This window comes from Chionomys nivalis, chromosome 1 (genome assembly GCF_950005125.1).
Source record: "Chionomys nivalis chromosome 1, mChiNiv1.1, whole genome shotgun sequence".
Classification (NCBI taxonomy): domain Eukaryota; kingdom Metazoa; phylum Chordata; class Mammalia; order Rodentia; family Cricetidae; genus Chionomys; species Chionomys nivalis.
In genome coordinates this window covers 7,983,299-8,007,663 of record NC_080086.1, presented here as the reverse complement: position 1 = coordinate 8,007,663, position 24,365 = coordinate 7,983,299, and the positions used below count along the sequence as shown (strand labels likewise).

Below are 24,365 nucleotides of genomic sequence, written 5' to 3'. Positions count from 1 at the left end.
AGACAACACAGAAGTGAAGAAATTCAGTGCCTTTCTGGATGGGGCACGTTTCTCTCTCCACTGGACAAACGCATCCAGGAGGCTCAAAGCTTGGGAGTCATATTCTAAATGAAAAACTAAACCTTGGTTCTGTCAGCATGCTCACTCTGGGACCTTCTTCCTGCTGTGGTAGTGGAGTTTCATCTCTAACACTCTACACGTCTGTAGGGAACTGGCAACAGCCTGAAGCAGCAGGGAGAAGGAGGGGTGAAATGCTGTGAGCATTCTTTCTCTGTTTCTATTTGGCAAGAAACCTGCTGTTTTCCTAATGGAAACTTTGACACACTCAGCCTGTATCTTTTCATTCGCATCCAGCCCATCTTCTGAACATTCTTAGACCTTTATTCTGTCAGACAGAAAAATAATAATAAAGCAATGGCAAAGGTCACTGACAACTTAGTCTAATTTAGCTGCAATACTTTCCTTGTAAATGATTAGAGGTTCACTGCTTCATGTGAGTGCACCCTGAGCCCTGGGCACAGAGGGAATACAAGATCCAATCAGTAAAGATGACTCTGAGAGAAAGATGGCCCAGGGAACATTGAGTAGACATGGAAAGAAGCAGATATGGGAAATCATGTGCACTTGTAGTTAACCCCCCAGTTCCCCAAATTCTGACTTCAGTTCTGTTCTTGTGAAGGTCATCTCTAGCACTGAAATTTCTTATCCAGAGAACACCTTTATTTCTTTGTGTTCTTTTGTGTTTTTATCACTGTTGTCCATTCAAATTTTTAACAAGCTCACTTGTCTGATTGCAGTCAAAAACCATTATTTTTCAAGCTGCACAGAACCTTTCTGATCAGTTCTTTATTTTTGTGAAATTCTCAGGTAATTAAACTGTCCTGAGCTTTTACCTCTTTATGTGGTTTAGGTTCTCAACTGATCTGAATTGCTCTCCTTTGGTAGGAAGATGAGATATTCCCTAAGAAGTGGTATTTGGTCTTATTTCATGTCTAAAGTCTTTGAAAAGGAGAACCAGTCCATCACAATGATGCATCTTATAATACTGTTGTTCCAACAGTCTCCTAGCATCTTCTTACCTCTAGCCTCAGCCATCCTGACTAATCCTTTATGAGTCAGTTATTCTAATTAATACAACTTTGATTAGGTCAGTTTCCTGTTGAGATTCTTCAACAACTCCACAACACAGAAAGAATAAAGTCCAAGTTCCAGACAGAGGCATTCATTCAATATCTGTTAGCATCATCTCCCTTGTGTTCAAACTTCCTGGTGATGACCTCCATCACTGTGTTCATTTAATACTCGGTTTGATTTTTACATGAAATAGAAATCTTCATGCCTTTTCCTCTAAATGCACTGTCCCCTTTCTTTCCAGCTCAACTGTTCTTCATTCAAAGGCCCATTGTCCTATAGGTGCTTCCATCTTGTTTAAATACAAGGTGCCTACCCAACCCTTTGAAACAGTTGTCTGTGTGGTGACTCCATAGATGTCACTATACTGTTATCTTTGTCTTTAAACCCTCTCTCTTGTGTGGTGACCCCATAGGATGGAGCCTACACTAGCCCACTAGTTGACTATATAGACATTTCCCAAATCACTGTAAACTCACTATGAAAACAAAATCCTGCTCTCTCAGAACTCATTTTCTAATCAGAAGAGATTGGATAATTAACATGCAAATGTTTTTAATAAAACAGATAATGAAAATATACTCATATAAATACTCATAAAGGAAATAAAATAAGGTCACATGTTGGCCAAAGTAAAGAACCCAACCTGTAATTGGAGTGTAAATAAATGGCCACATATATTCAGTTTTTACTAATCTACATCTAGAATAGTACTTGGTGTGTATTAACTATTAAAATAAATATTTCCATGCAAACTAATTAGAAAAGACTTACTTGATGTCAACAGTAATCATTAATACTATATTTGTTAATGGTCTCTACTGAGTACTATTAGACTATAAATTTGATGTCAGTATCTATATATTCAATACCAATAAATAACATTGAAATTCCCAGGAAGAGGTATTACCACCTTTGTTGAGAAAGCATGCCAGGATGTGAAATATGGGTGGAGTAAATTAAACTCATATAAATTCAGGTAACAATCCTATCATACATCATGCTGTGGAAAGTTGCACCTTCACGTTCTGCCCTATAACCCATTTCTACCTTCTTAACATAAACTTCTGAGGTTGGAGAAATCTATGATTGAAGTCGGTGCATATTTATAATAAGAGTGAGAGAAGATACAGTGCTTTAAAACATAAACTTTCCAGAGCAAAGGAAAAGCGCAGTAACACCACTTTTATGATCTAACTTCAGGAAAATAGAGCCAGCTTCATGGAAGCTTAGGTTATTACTGTTCACAAACATCAATAAACATGGGTTGCTTTCTTTGTTGTTTGCTTTGTTGTATTCTTGAAATAGGGTCTCACAGATTTCAGGCTGACTTTGAACTTAGGAAGCTTAGAATTGCTGTAGAAATTCCTACAGCCAGTAGCCTTTAAGTTACCCATCCTCTTGGGAGTGGCCTCTTATACTATATATGCTGAGTTAAAGCACATGTCCACCTGCTCTTCTGGCAGTGTGATTCAGTTCCTGTTCCCCATTCATGCAGAGGACTATAATCTGTGGATCTATGCCGAATTAAATAACACTCTATTATATTCCATTCTGAGCTAGCGTGGAATTTCTTTTAAGCATCCATCTTCATCTGGCACCCCACATGGATCTGAACTCCACACCTTCCAAGTAGACTGGCTTAAAGGCCTAACCTGCCCACAGTCCAGAAAGTCTTCCACCCCCAGCAGCCTGGCTTGCATTTACCTAAGCGGATTTTTGTAAAACCTCCACCACAGTGAAGCTAACTGCTTGTGGTGACTTGGAAATTTCCCAAGCTTTTGCACACCTCCCTGCCACGTTCTCTGCCACGTGGCAACTTGCACAGCTTCTGGTTTATACTCCCCATTCTTGAGTTCAGGGCTTCTTGTTCTGTGTACAGAATTGATTTAATTGCTTTTAATTTGTCAAGCAAAGAATATTTCTCAGTATTTAACCAGAACCAAGGTGAAAAAACCAAAGCAGCTCAGGACTGTTCATGGCATCAGGTTGTGCCACTAGTCGCGACTCTGCAACCACGACACTGGCTGGACAATAAACATTATTACACCTAAAACAATTTACCAGACCTTATGACAGGTAATTAATAAATCAATAAACTTGAAAGTCATATAATGGCAGATAAAATTACCATTGAAAGTTTTAGTAACTTTTTTGTTAATAGTATCGATTGTATTCTGCAAGACTTATATGGTTATTTTGATACATCCATTTATTGGATATTGGGACTCAGTTTTTTCTTCATATTATATCCTTAAGAAAATAGTTTGATAACAGAGTCAAGAATGAGGAATTCTTAGAAATGATACAGTCTTTACAGACTAATAATGAACAGCTAGCTGACAGGATTAATACCATCAAAAATCAAAAGTTACCTGAAAAAATTAAATCCATGTCAAAGAATACTGAGAAGTTATCTGAACAAATTCATACTGTTGAATTTGACAAACAAAAAGTTGTTTAAAAAGTTATAATAGGTTAGCAGATAGAGTATCTCTCCAGGAATGCATCTACATGCTATCCAAATAATGTCCAAGGATGAGGTGTTATCTTTAAAGGAAAAACTTCAGACCTTGGAATCACATGTGCAGAATGAGGACCAGAGGCTAGGTGCCTCAATAAAATCACAAGAAACATATGCAGGCTAGGAGGGTCAGGCTTTCCAAAGACAATAGAAAAAAGATTTGAAATGATTAAGGAAATTATTGGAGCTGATGTGCAGGGGAAAAAAAGGTACAAGGACAAGATTTAACTTGTAGCTGTCAGAGATGACTTACCCAGGGTTTTAGCTTCCTACCCTGCAATCTACTCTGACAAAACATAAAGTTCTAAAGGCCCAAAAGGATTCAAAGAAGGTAGATGGATACCTATAGGAATGAATAATCTAAAAGAATTAAGTAAGCAATAATAACTTACGGCTTGCATTCTGCATTTGTTAGGGAGATGGTAAAGACATGGGCTTCTTGCATTAAAGCAACAGCACACAACTGGATTCAGTTAGTGTCAGCAAACAGTTCTGCATGAAGGGCCTCAACTGATGTTTAAATGTTATTTCAGAGAAGATGGTAAAATTTTAGAACAACAGGTGAAAGCAAAAAAAACTTGGGACTTTCCCAAAATCAAATTCTTGGTGAGGGCACTTATGTTGACCACAGACTCAAGCTCTGTATGATGAACAAATCTTGTCCCTATGCCACAAAGCAACCTTAAATGCTTGGTACAGGATTCAAGAACTTGGAAAACAAATTGAATCATATACCAGGGTTAAAAAGGGCCAGAGAGAACCTTTTAGTAACTTTTTACAAAGATTAACTAAGGATGTACAAATAGAAGTAACAGACCCAGATGCTATATGAGTACTTATTTAATCTCTGGCTTTTGAAAATGCCAACCTAGAATTAAAAAAAAAATACTTGGGCCTTTAAAGGTTAGATCAGCACCAATGGATAAATGGATCCTTCATACAATGAACATTGAGACATTTGATTATAATACTGAATCTTTGGTAGGAGAAGCAATTTCCAAAGAAATGAAGAGACATCAAAATGCCAAATGTTTTTATTGTGGTAGAATAGGACATCTGAAAGGGATTGTAGACAAGGAATTCCTAGGAATAATATCTCCTCTGGGAATGACAAGAATAGGAGGACTCAGCCTTTAGGTATGTGTAGAAGGTGTGGGAAAGGCCGCCATTAGACCAACAAGTGCAGATCAACAAAAGACAAATAAGGCAACCCTATACCATTGGGAAACTCCTTAGGGGGCCATACTATTCTGGATTATGGAATAAGCATGGAGGATAAATCGAAAATTTCAATATGAAATAGGAAACGTATATTCTAGCAGACTTCTATGAATGATCAAAGACCAAAGATAAGAGTGCATATAAATGGGCATTGTAATTGTGGGTTTGATTGACATGGGTATGGACAGTAGTATCATTACTCCAGAATCTTGGCTTCTTTTAGAGGCAGATGTTCAATTACTAGGAATTAGAACCCTATCTCAAATGAAACAAAGCAAATAGGGCCAGAAGGACAGAGAGGAGGAATGCTGAGGCCATATGTGGCTAATATTAAAGTGAATTTATGGAGTCATGACCTGCTGCAGCAATAGAATACTCAAATTAACATTCCTGCAGTCCCAGAAACTCATAATTCTGGGAAGGATATTATAAGGTACTATACACAAAGGTCACCAGTCATTCAGGCTATACAAGAACATAAAGCAACTAGCAAACCTATAGAGGTACCAACAGCTCTACCTTTAAAATGGTTAACAGAGAAACCGATATGGGTTAAACAGTGGCCATTAACAGAAGGCAAACTGCAGGCTTTAGAAAGGCTGGTACAGGAGCAACTAGATGCTCACCATATTGAAGAATCAACCAGCCCTTGGAATTCTCCTGCATGTGTTGTTAAAAAGAAATCTGATAATTGGAGAATGGTGATAGATCTAAGAGCTGTCAGCAATATAATTCAACATATGGGCCCTCTCCAATCTGGAATTCCTCAGTTTTCCCTATTACCAAAAAGATGGCTTATAGTTATTGATTTGAAAGTTGTTTCTTCACTATACCTTTACAACAAAAGGACAGAGAAAACTTTGCCTTCACAGTGCCTACTTACAATAATTCTCAGCCTACTAGGAGATACCAGTGGACTATTATTCCACATGGAATGCTTGATAACCCCACCCTATGCCAATACTTTATAAGTCAGCCATTGGAAATAATATACAAAAAATTCCTAAGTCTATAATTTACCATTACATGGATGACATTTTGCTATCTGATTCAAACATAGATACTTTTTTTTTTTTTTTTTTTTTTTTGGTTTTTCGAGACAGGGTTACTTTAGAATGTTTGAAGAGGTAAAGAAAGTTTTGCCAAACTGGGGATTACAAATTTCTCCTGAAAAAATACAGAGAGGAAATTCTGTCAATTACCTAGGTTATAAAATAGGTTTTCAGAAAATTATAAGAAAAAAGGCACAAATTAGGAGAAACCTACTGTGGATTCTGAATGATTTTCAAATATTGTTAGGAGACATTTCCAGTCTACAACCAGCTGTTGGGATAACACCTGATCTGATAGTTTACTTAAACAAAACCTTAGATGGTAACAAAGGCTTGAATAGTCCCAGAGAATTAACAGCTGAAGTGGAAAAGGGATTGATTGTTGTTGAAGAAAAATTACAGGAGGCACATGTAGATAGGGTGAATCCAAATTTTAATTTCATTTTAGTCATATTGCCTTTCAGAATTTCCCCTATAGGAATTTTAAAAATTCCTAAGGGAAGATATTATCTTAGAACGGATATTTTTACTACATAAGCCAAGTAAAAAAATTAAAATATTTTGTGGAAAAAGTCTCTGAATTAATTATAAAAGGAAAGTTGAGACTTCATCAACTAGCAGGTATAGACCCAGCAGAGATTATAATGCCTTTTACTACTGATGAAATTAAAAAGTTATTGGAAGGCAATGAACCTTGGCAAAGAACTTGTGCTAATTGTTTAAAAGAGATTAATAGCAATTATCCCAAAAGTAATAGAATTAACTTATAAAGAGAACTACTTGAATCCTTTCCTGCATTATATGGGACACACCAATAACTGAAGTCTGTACATTTTATACTGTTGCAAATAAATCAGGAAATGCAAACTACAAATCAGAAGATTGAAGTAATGTGGAGCAAAGCCCTTATAATTATGTGCAAAAAGCAGAATTATATGCTATTCTTATGGTGCTAAGAGATTTTAAAGAACCTCTCAATATAGTTACTAATTCACAATATGCAGAAAGAGTTGTCTTGCGTATTAAAACCACTGAATTTATACCAGATAATACAGAATTGACTTCATTATTCATACAGGTTCAAGATATAATCAGGAATAGGCTTTGCCCAATATACATAACACAGATCTTATCTCATATGGGTCTGCCAGGTCCTCTGGCACAAGATAATGCAGAAATTGATCAATTACTGATTGGAAGTATGTTGAAGGCCTCAGAATTCTGTAAGAAACATCATGCTAATAGCAAAGGTTTAAAGAGTTTTCTATTACATGGCAACAAGCTAAGGAGATTATAAAGAGATGTCCTACTTGCTCTTTCTTTAACCAAACGCGACTACCTTCAGAGACTAACCCAAAGGGTATTCAAAAAAATGAAATCTGGCAGATGGATATGTTCTACTTTGCAGAATTTGGAAAATTAAAATATGTACATCACACCATTGACAATTATTCAGGTTTTCAATAGGCAACAGCTCTGAGCTCAGAAAAGGTTGATTTAGTAATCCCACGTTTATTAGAAGTTATGGTCATCACGGGTATACGTGCACAAATAAAGACAGATAATGGTCCAGCATATGTCTCTATGAAAATGAAGCATTTTTTGCTTAATATAATATAAAACATATTACAGGTATACCACACAATCCTACAGGTCAAGCAGTTATAGAAAGATCAAATCAAACTATAAAGGATACGTTAAACAAACAGAAAGGGATGGAAAATACTCCCAGAAATAGATTACATAATGCTTCATTAACTTTGAATTTTCTTAACACTAATGAGAAAGGTATAATATTGGTTTGGAAGTGTCACCCCAGCCTGCTAAGCACTTGAACTCCAAATTTCAACCTGCCACGTGCTTGGACTTTAAGTACCAGCCTTCCAAGCACTTGGACTCCAACTCCCAGCCTGCCAAGCACTGACTCCTCCCAGCGGGGGGTCAGGACCACTCCTACTGGGTATTTAGGCTTGTGCTGAGAAAAGGAACAGGTCATTTTGGATTTGGGTGTGCGGTCTCTCTGTCTTCCCCCTGCCATGCTCCCGGTTACCTGGGAGTGTGCTGTCTATTAAACTCGGACATTTAGTTTGGTTCAATCTGATCTGATTGGATTCCTTGGTGCTGGCAGAGAGGCTTTTCTTAGCAAAGGGACAACAGCAGGCGAAAGACATTGGATAATAGAAAAGTCTCTGAATTAAATCAGCTGGTGTCTTTTAAGGATGTGTTGACCTCACAATGGAAGCCAGGAGATGTGCTACATTGGGGAAGGGGTTTTGTTCTTGCTTCAACAGGAGGAGAAAAGTTATGGATACCATCAAAACTGATAAAGATTCGGGTTGAAAATGAGAAGCAAGACTGACTTACATGTATTATGCCAGTCCTTCCAAGGTCTGTGATAAGCGAGACTGACTTACATGCATATGTCAGTCATTCCAATGGTTGTATTAAGCAAGACAGATCCCCCATTTTTCAGATGAGGATGTAGAAGTTTTGAAATTAGAAAACCTTGTCTAGACCACACAACCAATTCTTTCCACTCTGTCAACTCATTCCTTACTCTTAAATTGTCACATGAGAAACCCTGAGCAAGGTCCATTCTTATTGCCATGGTGCAGTTCACTGGGAGAAACAAGTGCACCCCCAGAAGGTGTGGCGGTTAGCTATTATCTGTTGATAGACATCTGTGGGTGGATTTTCCCCTTGTGGGCAATTTGAAGATGTGTTACTCACCTGAAGGCCCGGATAGTGGTGAGTCCTTCAGCTGTTTCTGAGAAGTGGCAAAGTAGGGGGAGCTGGGTGCTGTCATCAAGTTCCTGGAGATCCCTAGGACAAAGGCAATGGCATGTGTCACCTGTCTCCAGGATCTGAGAAATGGGGGATCTGTCTTGCTTAATACAACCATTGGAATGATTGACATATGCATTGAACCTGCTAGTTCTCAGACCCCAGTGCTTGCTCTTGTCACCGCTCTTCTATACTCCACCTCCTATCTGTTTGTTCTAAGTTGTCATGCTTAAAAGCTTGGTCAAAATGTTTCCCATGTGAATATGACCTATTTGCTCATTATGTACCCCACAGCCAGTGTGTTTTAGCTGTGACATAAGACTTGGAGTTTTGTAGATGCTTTGGATGAAGTGTGGACCAGTAGTCCTTTCACGTCCATCCTTTCCTTCATCTTGAGTGTAAGCTGTTGAAGATTTTGTTAATTGAGTGCTTCAGTAAGAGTTACCATGACAAAATATAATGTATCAACCTTGATTTAGAATGGATGAATTAGTGAAAAATAATTCTGTGGGGGGAGTATGGTCTTCTTATTGTTATTGTTTAGAGAGGAAAGATTGTTTATTGAGAAGGTGTGTAATGTAACCCAAGCTGACCTTGAACTCACAACATCACTTGTGATTACCTTGTATCCTGAATCCCTCTGTCTCCACCTCCCAAGAGCATGTGAAACCATATCCAGCACAAGAATGTAGCCTTGTAGGTGTGATACTGGACTGTAGAGGATTCTTAACCAAATGAAAAAGTCACTAAACAGAAGTAAACTGATAAGAACTGGCCTGATGAATGATATAAAGAATGAGAGAGTAACTGAGAAGGGGAGTACAGTTAGAACAGTCTATGGGAGGAAGTTTTAAAGTGCTCAGTTAGTAAGATGCTAATCAATTTAAAAGAAGAGGGTAGAGAGTGACAGTGGGAAGCTGGTTGCTAGAGGGAGCTTCATGTGCTACTGTGATGCATTAGTTGTACCAAAAGTCACTTGGCCGTTCCCAGCATAACAGACTTAAAACATAACTGCTACTTACCAATGTTGAAGGACAGAGAGAGAGACAGAGACAGAGAGAGAGAGAGTAGAGTGAGATAGTAGATATATGGATGGATGGATGGATGGATGGATGGATGGATGGATGGATGGATAGATAAATGATTGATAGAGATAGATGAGAGATGATAGATAGATAGATAGATAATACATAGATAGATAGATGATAGATAGATGATAGATAGATAGATAGATAGATAGATAGATAGATGATACATAGATAGATGATACATAGATAGATAGATGATAGATAGATAGATAGATAGATAGATAGATAGATAGATAGATAGATAGATAGATAGATAGATAGATAGATAGATAGATAGGAATATATCAGACTAGGTTGAATCCCTACCTCCAAGAAATTTTCACTGTTCCCCCTAGGATCTAATGCCCTTGTATATACAGACTTATGCACAAGCCTCTATAACCTACCTAAAAATAGAAATACCTCAATCAGCTCAAAGTAGTCCTCTTCACACAGATGTGTATTTGTAAATTTTCTGTTTAAAGTATCTTGTTTATTTATTTACTTATCTATTTATTCATTTTTGTAGGAGCTCACTGTGTATCCCAGGTTGGCCTTAAACTTGCTATGATTCTCCTGCCTCAGTCTCCCAACTGCTAGAATGACAGACATTAGTAGGCATACCAAGGTCAAGAACTGATGTGGGTCCTTCTGTCTATGTGTTGCCTTTATTGGTTAATGAATAAAGAAAACTGGCTTGGCCTGACAGAACAGAGTAGAGGTAGGCAAGGAAACCTAAACTGAATGCTGGGAGAAAGAAGGCAGAGTAAGGAGAAGCCATGTAGCCCCTCCAGAGACAGACGCCAGAACTTTTCCCAGTAAGCCACAGCCTTGTGGTGACACACAAATTAATAGAGATGGGTTAAATTAATATTTAAAAAATAGCCAATAAGAATCTAGAGCTAATAGGCCAAGAGGCGATTTAAGTAATTCAGTTTCTATATGGTTATTTTGAGTCTGAGCTGCCAGGCAGCCAGGAAACAAACAAGCAGCCTATTACAACAAACAACTTTTCTTTAAACCATATAAGCTTACATTTCTAGAAAATAAGGCTGAGTTAAACCAAACGTTAGAGAGTATTTTTTCTTTTCTTCTGCCCCTTTCTGCCTTTCTTGAGGTCATGGGGGTTGGGAGACCTAGAGGGGATGCCCTTCCCTTCACCTGTGAACATCAAGTGAACTGACAAATGCTGTCCCACAGCATCAGCCACGGAGGTCATTCTTGATTGACTATGTAATCCCACAAACAAACAGTGTTTTCTCTTAGAGTTTCTGGGAAGGAAGGACTTGGCACACTTCAGGAATGGCAGATGTGGGGAGAGCACAGAGGAAAGGTGGTGAGGAAAGTGAAGGAATGTGAGGACTTCCCTCTTCTTAAACATAAACAGGTGGCTATTGGCGCAGTTGACACCAGCAACAGATGGCCAAAGCAACTACAGTGAGGTCAGGGCTGAAGAGAGCATCAGGAAGGAGCTGTCTTTGTTTACAGCCCTGTCAAGTGTGAAACCCAGAAGGTGAAAGCACAGCTGGATCTGTGTTCTTGTTGGAAGGAAGCAGACAGCTAAACACCCATTAGACCTGTGACTTCAGACATTCAAAAGGTCCAGTTATTGCCTGCTGTGAGTTTGACCACTTCAGTTCCCTTTGGTATATATAGCCTGTTGAGCTGTGTGAGCGTTTCCCCTGGGTGAGTCATAGGCAGGATTCTTGAGCCTGTAAGATTTCACGTCATTGGCCATTGGGCTGTCTCCCCAACTTTCAGATGAGAATGGGTAGACTTTGGCTGCTGAATCTGCTATCAATTCTAATTCCTTAAAAAATAACAGTTGGCTTTTTTTTTTAAAAAAAAGAAATCTATTATGTGTCCTTCCCCTCTTTCACTGGTATTAAAAATTAAAACATTTTATATATTACACACACACACATATATATGTATATATATAATATCTTTATATAACATTTTAAAAGACCGTACCCTCTATTATAGTCACTACTCATGTGGACAGATGATTCAGATTATGTTCCAGGAGCAAAGCTTAATGTCCACATTTGTAGTGGGTTAGAAATCTTTGCCTAACACTCCCCACTTATTTTATCTTGGTCATGGCAAAAATGGGTCAAATGAACTTCTGGTTGCAGTAAGATACAAATGCTTGGTACAAGTGCTGAGAGGCACTGACTCTGTGCAAATCAACCAGTGGTCATTAACCTTGGCCCTTCAGCACAGAATGTCAGCACAAACATCAGAGGAAATGGAAGTGTAAATCTGACTGCTACCTTCTTCATTTTGGTCTGAATTTGCTACAAAAATGGAGGGAAGAAAGGAAAGGAAGGAAGAAGGGAAGGAAGGAAGGAAATAGGGAAGGAAGAAAAGAATGAGGGAGGGAGGATGAGAGGGAGGGAGGAAGGAAAGAAGGAATGAAGGATGCTGAGGAAGAAAAACCACTCAAATATAACACACATCTCCAGTACGTGAAGGACTCTTAACTCACAGCCCTGGGGGAGAGGAGAAATACTCTAAAATGTTGTGAATCTCTGTATGTCTGGAGGACCTCACTAGAGGCCTCCCCTTTTCTTCTCTCTCCCCCCTGTATAACTTCATCTTCTTTGTACTCTTGTGATATAAAGTATGTTTAGGGTTCTAGAAAACATGTTTGCCTTTTATTAAAGTTTAATCCATGTGTTACTTTATATATGGCTTTATGTTATATACTTTATTATATACTTTTATAAAAATTAGTGTGTCTCTGGCTTTATCTTAACAAGAAATGGGTTTTGTTGAGAACAGATTCCTTATCACCCAACGCATGGCTCAACACAGCTATTGGTAACACAGCCGTGTTTACTGAGTGCTGAAACAGAGTCCTTGCAATAATAATCCTCATCGTATTCTTCAGGAAAGCATTAAACACAAACGTTCAAGTTTACAATGGTGGACATCGTATTGATCATTCGATTTCTCAGGGAAACAATAAGTCCTATATTAATAGAAAATCTTAGACTAATGTTGTCCCTTTATTTATTTGACTGGGTTAGCAGGTACAAGGGAAATTCTGTGAGCTCAATTCTCCAGTCTCTTAAAGTGATGGTGTGCCTTTCAGATACTCAAGATTATCCAACTGCATAGTCAAGGATGACTTATCTCTTCATCTGTCTTCTTCTACTATTTCAAACCATGCATTTGAAGGATTTGGTAATTTTCACCCTTTTTCCTGCTTTGAAATATACTTACTGGCTCCAACTTGCTCATTCCTCAGGACTGTGTTTGACCTTGTAAGTTTCCTGCTAATGTTACACTCAGAAAAAGAACCAAGGAATGAAAGAACCAGCACATCTATGGGCTCTCAACTTAGGAGACAAATCGTTGGCACACTGAATGATGTGTTAGTATGTGTCAACTGATGAACGTGTCAATTGCAGAAAGAATGACGTTGGATCTCACACTGAGACATAAGGTTTATGCGAAGCCAGTTGCATTTCTAAATTCTCCACCTTAGTTTGAGAAATAAACAGTAGAGAAAACACAGTTCCCAATGAATTGAATATGCAGGCCTTTGAAAAGGAGAGAAGAGTTTTACTTACTTAGAAGCAACTCGGAAGTATTTCTGGATGAAATAAAAGGCGACACCAAGGGGCACCAGGGCGACAAGGAACACAGGCGTGGCATAGGAGATCATCCCGATAGCCGACAAGCAGAGCAGGGTGGAGCGGGTCAGCGATTCCAAGGTTGGAGGGATGTGCTGTGGAGGATATTTAAAGGACAACCTTTTCAGCACATGCACAATATCCATGACAGTGTAATAAAAAATACTCACTTTTATATTAATGTTAAGTAATACGGGCTGCCAAAGCAGCCTCTAGGAATGTTCACTGTAAATAATTCCACATGCCTCCATAGTTAAGTAGCTGCATCTATTGACATGGCATTACATATTGTTCACCTACTTACCTTGGATAGTTTATATGAACAGCTATACTAGAAATCTTTTCACCCTGTCTTTGTTTTGCTTTACCAGAATAGACCAGAGGCATTTCCTTGTCAGTGGTTTCAAACACTCCCTTTTAACTATCTAAAACTCATCTGCGCCTCCACTGTAAAAGCACAGAAGTTATTTTTCCTGTAGCAACTTGTGTCCTTTGAGCATTTTTGGTTGTATTACTTGCCTTTTCCATTTTTAATTTAGATGCTATTCATATATTGTGGTGTTTATCTTCTTTCTTTTACAATTTAAATTTGTCTTCGGTGCTTTAGGTTCAATCAAAGTTTATTTTTTGTACAGTTATTTCTATTTGTTTTTTTCTTATTTTCATGCTATGTTCTGTCTTACATCAAAAGACCTTTTGCAGTTCATAGTTCTAAAACTATCCAGTTATCTTTTATTTCACAATGTCATGACTTTATTTGGCCATCTTTATTCTATAATCATATTGTTTTATATTTTATGGATAATTCTCTCAACATCTTCTAGTTTGAAAATGAATGATTCTCCCAGATTCCAGATGCCACATTTACCTTGTGTTAAATTTCTGTGTGTACTAACTTGTGTGTGTGTGTGTGTGTGTGCATGTGAGAATGTGTGAGTTGGTAGAGGTGCCCATAAGTGAACATATGGCAGCTTGAGGTTGGAACTGGGCATCTTCTGTAATAGTTATCCACTTTATTTTGGGGTCATGGTTTCTCAGTGAACCTGGGGATGGTGTTTTTTGCCACAGTGGCTGACTAGCAAGGCCCTGGCATCTACCTGACCTGCTGCAAGAATTTCACATGCAGAAACACATACATACAACTTCAAAATTAGAAATAATAAGACCTAAAAAATAAGATTGGGAGCATTGAAGAACATGCCTGTGTCAACCTCTGACTAACACACACACTCATACACACACGGAAGTGTGCATGGGCACTTATATGTCAAGTGCAGACACTCACACAAGTATGTGCATACAACATACATGAACATACCAACAGAAATTCTTATCCTAGAAATCATTTTTTTTTTCATTTTGATAGGAGATCAAATAAATCCTAACTTAAATTTTATCAATTCTTTGCCATACAGAGTCCTGTTTGGAATGCTGTTTAGTTTACACTGAGGAATTTGTCTTAGAACTTAGAAGCAACTCAGATACTCACCTGGTCAATGATATTAGTATCAGCAGAAAACCGATTGAGAATCAGTCCCAGGGGTGTGGTATCAAAGAACCTACATAGGGAATAGATGGAAGAGTAAGTGATGTGGAGTATCTGACCAGAAGCACCACTGAGAGACATCTAGAGTCCTGAAAATGACTAACTTTTTCTTTAATCTTTCACATTTCAATTTTAAATGTATGTTTTTATTACTACATGCATAGGGGCGAGAGATTATTACTTTTTTTTTACCTTATTGGTCCAAGGATTATTTTATTCAGGAGATTGTAGTGGAGGTTCTTGGCAGCTGTGAGGCCCATCCATTCTACAGTGAGGGAGGTGACGAGGCAAAGAAAGATGCCAACTCCACAGAGAATGCTAAATCCAGCCACGTAGAACGTCTAGGAAGAACCAGCATGAGACAATGACATGAAATGACTACCTGGGTTTTTCCTAACTAGAAAATGAATAAAGCATCAAAATCAGAAAGATTGTCAATATTCTTTTCTTGCTTGCATTAGAGGGCTGAAGACAAGTGGTGGGTTCTCAGAGCAGGGATTCCCTTCAGGTTAGTCCCACAGGCCAGGAAGCCCCTGCTTGCTTTTGTCGCCTGTAAGGTCTGCCCAAATGACTGCAGGGTCAATGTATCTTTCAAGTTGGAGACAGACTCTTGGTTTTCTACATTTTCAAGCTCATTCTTCCAATGATTACTCAGTATACTGATCCAGGACTGAAAATCATCAGAAGAACAGAATCTCTTTTGTATGTGTTTAGCATGTAATATATAATAGTAACATACATTACATGTAAAACAGATTGAACTTCTGGAATCTGTATCTAACTATTATGACTAAATGCTTCTTATAAAAGCAGAGTTGGAAGCTGGGTGTGATGGCACACACCTTTAATCTCAGCACTCAAGAGGCAGAGGCAGGTGGATCTCTGGGAGTTTGAGGTCAGCCTGGTCTACAAAGCAAGTTCCAGGACAGTCAGAGCTAAACACAGATAAACCCTGTCTCGAAAAACAAAACAAAACAATGAAAAAACAACAACAAAGAAAAACCCCAGGGCTGGAGAGATGATTCCACAGTTAAGAGTACTTGCTCCTTTTCCAGAGCACCTGTATTTAGTTCCCAGAACCCACACTAGGTGGTTCACAGCTGCCTAAGGCTCCAGCTCTAGGGGATCTGGCACCTTTTCCTGGCCTCCATAGGCACTACACTGATGTGCACATACCCACACACAGACACATAAGATATAATACATAAATATGTAATAAGTAAAAATAATATGAGCAAGACAAGTATTTAAAATGATAAAAAACAGTAAGAGCCATGTTTCCCATTATTGGCAGTTTGCCCTGTTTTATGTAGTTCCCTGATTACTAACATACTGAACTCACACCAAATTCCTCCAGCCTTCTGACTGTTAACTGACCTCAGCAAAGGGCCTCCCTCTTCACTGTACCTGGTCAGCTTTCCCGGTGTGGTTTATGCTGTATTCGGATGTCCATGTAGCCAGCCAGTAGTCTATTGCCACAATCACTGAGTGCTTCAGAAGCTTAGAGAAGATCATGAGGAAGAGTAAGAAGAACCCTCCTGAAGTGAGGTACCACCAACAGGTCTTCCAGGGCATCTTTGTCCTGAGCCTCATCACAGTTGACATGTTATCATCCTCGTCTTCCTCCTCCTCTTCCTCTGTAGAGTCACACATGCAACAAACCTTGTGTAAGCTTCAGCTGAGCACCAGAATGAATTTCTATTTTCTGACAAGAATATTCATAACCACTTTTAACTTTACAGAAGCAAATGTATTAGCTTAGGAGGTTTAAATACTTTAAGTAGTGCATACTTTGACTATTAAAAATACATTGAAAATGGTCAGACATGGTGGCATGTTTCTGCAATCCCAGCATTTGGGAGGCAGAGGTGGGAGGATCACAAATCCAAGGTTAACCCCAGCTATAGGCTTCATGGGGAGTTCAAGGCTAGTCCCAGCGCTCTCTCTCTCTCTCTCTCTCTCTCTCTCTCTCTCTCTCTCTCTCTCTCCCTCTCTCCCTCTCTCTTTCCACATATAATATATATATATATATATATATATATATATATATATGGAGTTCAAGGATTGCCTAAGCTGTATAAGATCCACTCAAAATAAAGAGAAAGAAAATAGAAAGGAAGGAAGAAAAAAGACGGAAGGAAGGAAGGGAAAGAAAGAAAGAAAGAAAGAAAGAAAGAAAGAAAGAAAGAAAGAAAGAAAGAAAGAAGAAAGAAAGAAAGAAAGCAGAGCTAAAAAAAATGAATAAAAGAACAAATATAAAAATTCACATATAGACCAGACCACTGATTTCCAGACACTTAAGTTAGTGATGGAATTGTGTTGTAATGAAAACATGCTCCTGGTTTGCAAACATCTAATTTTTAAAGAAATATATGGCTTTCTGAACTTAGAAATCTGCATTAGGAGAAAAGCAACTGTGGAATTTGTGCCTACCCTAGAAGTACCAATCCATAATTTTTCTGTTCTGCTTTAGGTGTGGTCATGGAAGAGAGTTGTCAAGAAAGAACATTCCAGAAGGCAAAGCTAAAGACCACATGAGACAATGAGCAGGGTGATCCTATCAAATGTTTAAGCCGCTTAGTTACTTTGAGATAGATTGTCTCTTTACTGCAATGGCAGGGAAACCTTCTATTTCCTTCTCAGCACCACTTGGTTATTTGCATGTTCCAGCAATTGTCGGGTCTCCTGTCTGCTCCCTCTCAAGTCAGTTTGTATTACACTTAAGCTGCATGCTCTCCACTACTAGAATAGTTATGGATACTAAGCTGTAGATCCAAAGGATAGGCAATATGACTTTGTCTGCCAATCATCAGACCAAAGGGGCCCCATGTGGATGTGAGGCAGAGACAGCTCACCACCAGCACTTCCTGTTTTGACTGGATCCTGTGAAGGACCGAGTCTTAGATGAGCTCGTCTTTGGAAGTATTATGTTCTCTGTCTCATAGGTGTGGGAACAGAAACATGAATGATGAAAATGGTAGATACTTGAAGACTGCGATCAGTCTCTCTAGTCTAGACACCCTCAAAATTAAGACTTGGAACTGAAAAGGCTTCCTTCCTTCATTGACGCCTTTTTAAACTTCATGAACATTCACTGAGACATCTGAAATATGGAGGTAGCAGAATTTGGTGTGTTCTGCCTTCACATTGCTGTATTCCGTACTCCTGAGTTGCCCAGTGGAAAGGAACGGAAAACAAAAGCTACACAGGAGGTGGAACATAGCGAATGTCTTTATTCCGTGGACTTAAATGGTTTATTTTAAAACATTCTTGTGACTCAGATCAAGACAATGTTATAATTTTGGGTGACTGCTTTTTCAAACTTCCAGCAAATCTTTTTCTTCTTCTTCTTTAGAATATAGTATTATATGTGGAAGTTGAAGTGAAGAAAGGGCTCCCTGACATCTGCGTTCTTTGTCAAGTGTGACGGAAACCACATGCGTAAGGAGTGAACAACTCAAGCATAGGGACTGTCTTTCCGATATTTCCACTGATTGTTGGTGTTTAAACAATCGATATTTTAGTAACAAACTGATTCAGTAATGATACTGGACTTTTACAATTGTTCTGTTTTTAGATCCCACTCTTGTCTTTCCATGCCCACTGAGCTTCTCACAGAGGCTGCTAGGGGAAATACGCCTTGCCTTGACTCTGTCATGCTAAATATATTAAGCATCTCGTTTGGCTCTGGGCCTTGTGCAGAGTGGCTTGTTATATGTGTGTGGAACACTCTCATGTCAGTTTCCAGAGCAAAGTCCTCATGACATACTAATCTAGCTGAATGTTTCAGATACAAAAAAAAAAAAAAAAAAAAAAAAAAAAAGAGACTTGCCTTCATCTTCATCCTCCATCTGTGCTTTGGCCTCTCTTGAGTACATGGCTCTTCGGAGAGTCTTTCTCTCTAATGTCGTCTGGTCTGCTTCCATGTCCTGTGAACAACAATATGCTCACTGAAGGAGTTTCTGTCTGAGGAAGGGATACACTTAGCCATGGATGACACACTGAATAGTTTCTTTTTTTCTTTCTTTCTTTCTTTCTTTTTTTTTTTTTTTTTTTGTATTTTTCAAAACAGGGTCTCTCTGTATAATAGTCCTGACTTTCCTGGAACTAGCTATTGTAGACCAGGCTGGCCTCGAACTCACAGAGATCCTCCTGCCTCTGCCTTTAGTGCTGGGACTAAAGGCCTGTGCCACCACTGCCCGACCCTGGGCAATTCTATACCAGTCCCCAGCTCTCCTGTCACAAGGGCTGTTATAGAAATCATGCTAGAATTTTATGAATTTATGAATTTTATGAATAGCATTTCTGTACTCAGACGTGTAGCCCAATAGGAAGCCAGAAAGAGTTACAACAACATCAGCTCCACCACTGAGACATCTTTTGTTTTTACATCAATTTCAAACACAGGTTTTTAACCTGAGGATCCACCTATTCTAAATATCATCTTTTAAAAACATGCAAGCTAGGCATGATAATAAATGCCTGTCATCTCAGTCTTCAAAAGACTTAGGTAGGTGGGTTTCTAGAAATCGCAGGCCAGCTGAACTACACAGGGAGATCCATCTCAAGAAACAAAACAAACAAAAACTGCATGAAATGGCTGGGCAGCAAGCTCCAAGGATCCTCTTGACTCTACTTGCCGGCTCTGGGATTGCAGATGTGTGTGTAGTCACACGCACACACAGCTATGCCTGGCTTTTCACGTGAGTCCTAAGAGTCTAAACTCAGGTTTTCATGCTTGAAAAGCAAGCATTTTACCCCTCCCCAGTCCTATGGAGGAATACCTCTCCAGCTTCAGATTGGAATTCTGTCTGGATTCTGTCTTCTCCTGGCCTCCATTTTATTTTGCAGCTGACTTTGCCATGGCCTCTCCTTAGCTTGTTCCACATCTCCTGTGCCTGAAAGATGTCCTGCCATCTGTCTCTGATTAGGAAGCCAATCATCCCTTCATCTCTAAATGCACCTGAATGGACATAGACTTTCTTCCTGGCTTGCTCAAACAATATTGCTATCCCACTCAGCCTACTGTGTTTCTCTCTCTCTCTCTCTCTCTCTCTCTCTCTCTCTCTCTCTCTCTCTCTCTCTCTCTCTCTCTCTCTCTCTGTTTTATTCCAGATCCTGATCCTTCTTTTCAAAGAAAACAATAAATTTTCCTGCTCCTGACAATGACATCATATTATTTCCCCCTGGCGCTTAGATGACTAAATCGATGTTAGTTGGGGTCCCCTCAAGATGCTCCTCATCACCCCTCGCACACCTGCTTCCTTGGGCATGGCACTGCACAGTGTGAGATGTTTCCTAAAACCCTGAGTCCCATGAGTCTGTCATCCTTCTTATTCTCTGCAGAGATTTTTCACAGAGGTTTTTCTTTCTCGGGTGTGGTGATATTTTGTTTGTGATCTAACAAATAAAGCTTGTCTTAAGATCAGAGTGCAGAGCTAGGCACACTAGTCAGTCAGACAAGCCAGACAGTGGTGGCACACACCTTTTATCCCGGCACTAGGCAGATGGATATTTGTGAGTTCAAGGCCACTCTGGGCTACATATTGAATCACCCTAAAAGAAAAACAGAGCTCACTCCTTTGATCCCAGTACTTGGGATCATGTACCTTTAATCCCAGCACTAGGGGAGTAGAAACAGGAGTGATATGGCTGGGCAGAGAGAGGAATCTAAACTGGGAGGAAACAGGAGCTCAGAGTATCCAGTCTGAGGATTCATGGACGCAGGATCTTGTCCTTTTAGTCTGAGAATTTGGTAGAGGTAAGAACTCTAGTGGCTCGCTCCCTTACTTCTCTGATCTTTCAGCATTTACCCTGAATTCTGACTCCAGGTTTTTATTAACAAAACCAACTAGAATTCTCACAACATGGGTGGAGTGGGGATTTGCTTTTGAAATCTTCAGAAAGTCACCAGACATAGAACTTTGAGAAGAGTGTGGCCTTTGGACCTTCCTTCACTACAGAAGTATAGATTTTATTTTTCTTTCTTAAAAGATACAATTTGATTTTCTGACTTTTAAGAAACTGGCTAACATAACTGCTTTATTTTTTTAAAGGCTCATTCCTGGCCACTGTACTAAATTCTGGATATATCCTAGGCCAAACCCCAAAGCAAAAGTTCTCAAAGATTTGAAAATTCAATGTCCTATTTCTTTCCCAATCACAAAATGAACCAATTTCCAGGTTCTGGTTTCCAAGTCTATTATTGCACCATTTAGTATGGCTGAAATGCGGTACAGCTACTCTGGAGGTGGAGCTGGCTTTTAATCCCATCAGTACCATGAATACATGTTGTACAGCTCAGACAAATTATTTGACTTCTCTGGGCCCCCGTTCTCTCTTCTATAAAAATGAAAAAATACTTTCTGTGCTTATTCATCATGACTTTTCATGAGAACTAAATGAGAGTGTTAAAAAAAAGTCCTTGTGGAGTATGAAGAAGATAAAAATAGTGTCTTTTTCTTTCTGTTGGGCTCCATCCGCTATCAGGGTCACTCCAGATGCACCCAGTGACTCCAGCCAGAACTCAGAGCTTTGCCTTCTTCAAAGCCACCTTGGCTTTTGTCTTGACTGTGTTTGTCTGATGGTAGGCAATGCATGAAAATGATCTTACCACTCGTGAGAAAAGAAGAGATCAATCAGCAAAAGAAGGAAAGTCTCAAGCCTTGATAAACAGCTCATTCACCTTGTAGCTACACACACAATTCCAAATGGTTCAGAGTCAAAACTCAGGTAGCTGTTCATCCAGAAGACAGCATAAGACAGGACCAGCTAGGGGCTTGAGAGGTAGCTCCATGGGGAAGAGGGTTTGCTGTACAAACAGGAGAGTCTGGATCTGTATCTCAGCACCCATATAAAAATTTAGGGGTGGCCATTCACACCTGGAACCCCAGCATTGTGTGTGCTCATCAGCCTACATCCAGGTTCAGTGAGAGATCCTCTCTCAAGGGAATAAAGCAGAGAGAGAAAGAACAAGACATCGAGTGTGCTCCTCTAGTCTCTACAAATATGCCTGTGACTGTGTACTCCTAGTAGGCACACACACACACACACACACACACGCACCACACATGCAATACATACCAGACACAGAGTAAATCAACAAGCAAATAACAAATAAGTATAGTAAAATATAACAAGTTCAAAGTAGACTGTTCAATAACTGTATACAAAGACACAATTATCTTGAGCTTCAGAAGAGGCTGTTGCAGAGCCCCATGCATCCTACGAAGCACAGCGCTTCCTTCAGGGCATTTCTAGTAACTGCACTGACCGCTCTGACCCTTCTTACCTTCTCCAGTTCTTGGTCTTGTCGATTCATGAGAGTTTTCCAGTGCTCGTAAAGCTCCACATCCTTGGTCTGAATGTCTTTCAAAGTCCCTTCTCGTAGCACACTCCCGTCCTTCATGGCTATGATCTGAGGAAAGAGACGGTGAGCAGAACCCTAGCACAACCAGGAAGCGGCCCAATGACTCAGCTGTGGCTCAGGGAGTATGTCTTGGTGTCTTGTCTAAGATACGACTGTAACACAAACCCAGGAAGTCTCACCCAGTCTGCGTGGGTCAGGTACTGCAACTTGTGAGTCACAAGGACAACCGTCCTCTTGTCATCCTGGAGGAACTTCAGAATTCCTTCCTGCATCAGGTGATCGCTCAGGTGGATATCCAGGGCAGAGAATGGGTCGTCCTGAAGCAGGGAGAGTGGGAAGGGAGATGAACGGGGCCCGTACTCAGTTCCGCTAAAAATCCTCAAAGAACCAGTTAAACAATGAGAAACAGAAACATAAGCCAGGCTTTTGGTGAAGCGATGAGGGTGTCTGGGACATGTCTTTTTTTGTTTTATTTATTTCTGTGTTGCTCTCCTACATGTCTACTATGCAAACCAGTATCTACATAATCTGGGTCCAGGGAAGGAGTGACTGGATTCTTATTCTATCAGTTCTACATAGTGGGATGCATACTCACAAATGTAGAAATATAACTCTGAAAGAATTTAGCACAATTCTGTCAGCTACACACATAAACCTGATTGATTATGTAGACAGGGAAATAAAACAACTATATTTAGAAGTTAGAGTCAGTTTAAATGTACAGCCATTACAAGGAGAATTATAATTAGCTCAATATTTATTCAGTATTCAATTATTCTCTGCTCAATAAACAGGAACACTAAGTGATGATTTTAATTAAAGTATTTAATAACAATCTAATGAAAAAATAAACATTGTTAAAGTAATTAAAGTTACTTTTTTAGATATCATAATCACAGATAAATAGGTGAATTAATAAATATCCTCAAATGGCTTTTATATAAATACATTTAGTAACTGATATTAGCCTTCAGTAGTTTATTTAAACCATTCAAATACAAAAATATTTAGATAATGGAATAGTTAGCAAGGCAATTGTCATTATATATGTATATATGTGTGTGTATACAGAAACCTAACAAATACAAATTTATGTTTATATGCTATCTGGGTAATTAAATTTACTTTATTTTATTTTTTTCATGAACATAGAGGCAAAAATTCTCAATAAAATACTGGCAAACTGAATCCAAGAACATATCCAAAAAATTATACACTATGATCAAGTAGGCTTCATCCCAGAAAGGCAGGGCTGGTTCAACATACGAAAATCTATCAATGTAATCCATCATATAAATAAACTGAAGAAAAAAAACATATGATCATTTCATTAGATGCTGAAAAAGCATTTGACAAAATTCAACACCCCTTTATGATAAAGGTCTTGGATATATTAGAAATATAAGGTTCATTCCTAAATATAATAAAAGCAATATACAGCAAGCCGACAGCTAACATTAAATTAAATGGAGAGAAACTCAAAGCCATCCCACTAAAATCAGGAACAAGACAAGGCTGTCCACTCTCTCCATACCTTTTCAATATAGTGCTTGAAGTTCTAGCAATAGCAATAAGGCAGCATAAGGAGATCAAGGGGATTTGAATTGGAAAGGAAGAAGTCAAACTTTTGTTATTTGTAGATGATATTATAGTGTACACAAGCGACCCCAAAAACTCTACCAAAGAACTCCTATAGCTGATAAACACCTTTAGTAATGTGGCAGGTTACAAGATCAACTCCAAAAAATCAGTAGCCCTCCTATACATAAAGAACAAAGAAGCAGAGAGGGAAATCAGAGAAGCATCACCTTTCACGATAGCCACAAATAGCATAAAGTATCTTGGGGTAACTCTGACCAAGGAAGTGAAAGATCTATTTGACAAGAACTTTAAGTCTTTGAAGAAATAAATTGAAGAGCATACCATAAAATGGAAGGATCTCCTATGCTCTTGGATTGGGAGGATCAACATAGTAAAAATGGCAATTCTACCAAAAGCAATCTATAGATTCAATGCAATCCCCATCA

General features: G+C 39.0%; 1 protein-coding gene across 10 annotated transcripts in view; it reads right to left on the bottom strand.

Annotated features, from left to right (window-relative positions):
• Positions 1 to 24,365, bottom strand: part of Abcc9 (ATP binding cassette subfamily C member 9) — a 127,097-nt gene that overhangs the window by 28,299 nt on the left and 74,433 nt on the right. For all 10 annotated transcript variants that reach the window (XM_057763719.1, XM_057763779.1, XM_057763746.1 and 7 more), the window contains 8 exons: positions 22,518 to 22,655; positions 22,261 to 22,386; positions 18,802 to 18,898; positions 16,377 to 16,606; positions 15,162 to 15,310; positions 14,913 to 14,982; positions 13,361 to 13,518; positions 8,659 to 8,751 (listed from right to left, as the gene is read on the bottom strand). In XM_057763719.1, the coding sequence (XP_057619702.1) occupies positions 8,659 to 8,751; positions 13,361 to 13,518; positions 14,913 to 14,982; positions 15,162 to 15,310; positions 16,377 to 16,606; positions 18,802 to 18,898; positions 22,261 to 22,386; positions 22,518 to 22,655 (1,061 nt within the window). The remainder of the gene's footprint in view (positions 1 to 8,658; positions 8,752 to 13,360; positions 13,519 to 14,912; positions 14,983 to 15,161; positions 15,311 to 16,376; positions 16,607 to 18,801; positions 18,899 to 22,260; positions 22,387 to 22,517; positions 22,656 to 24,365) is intronic.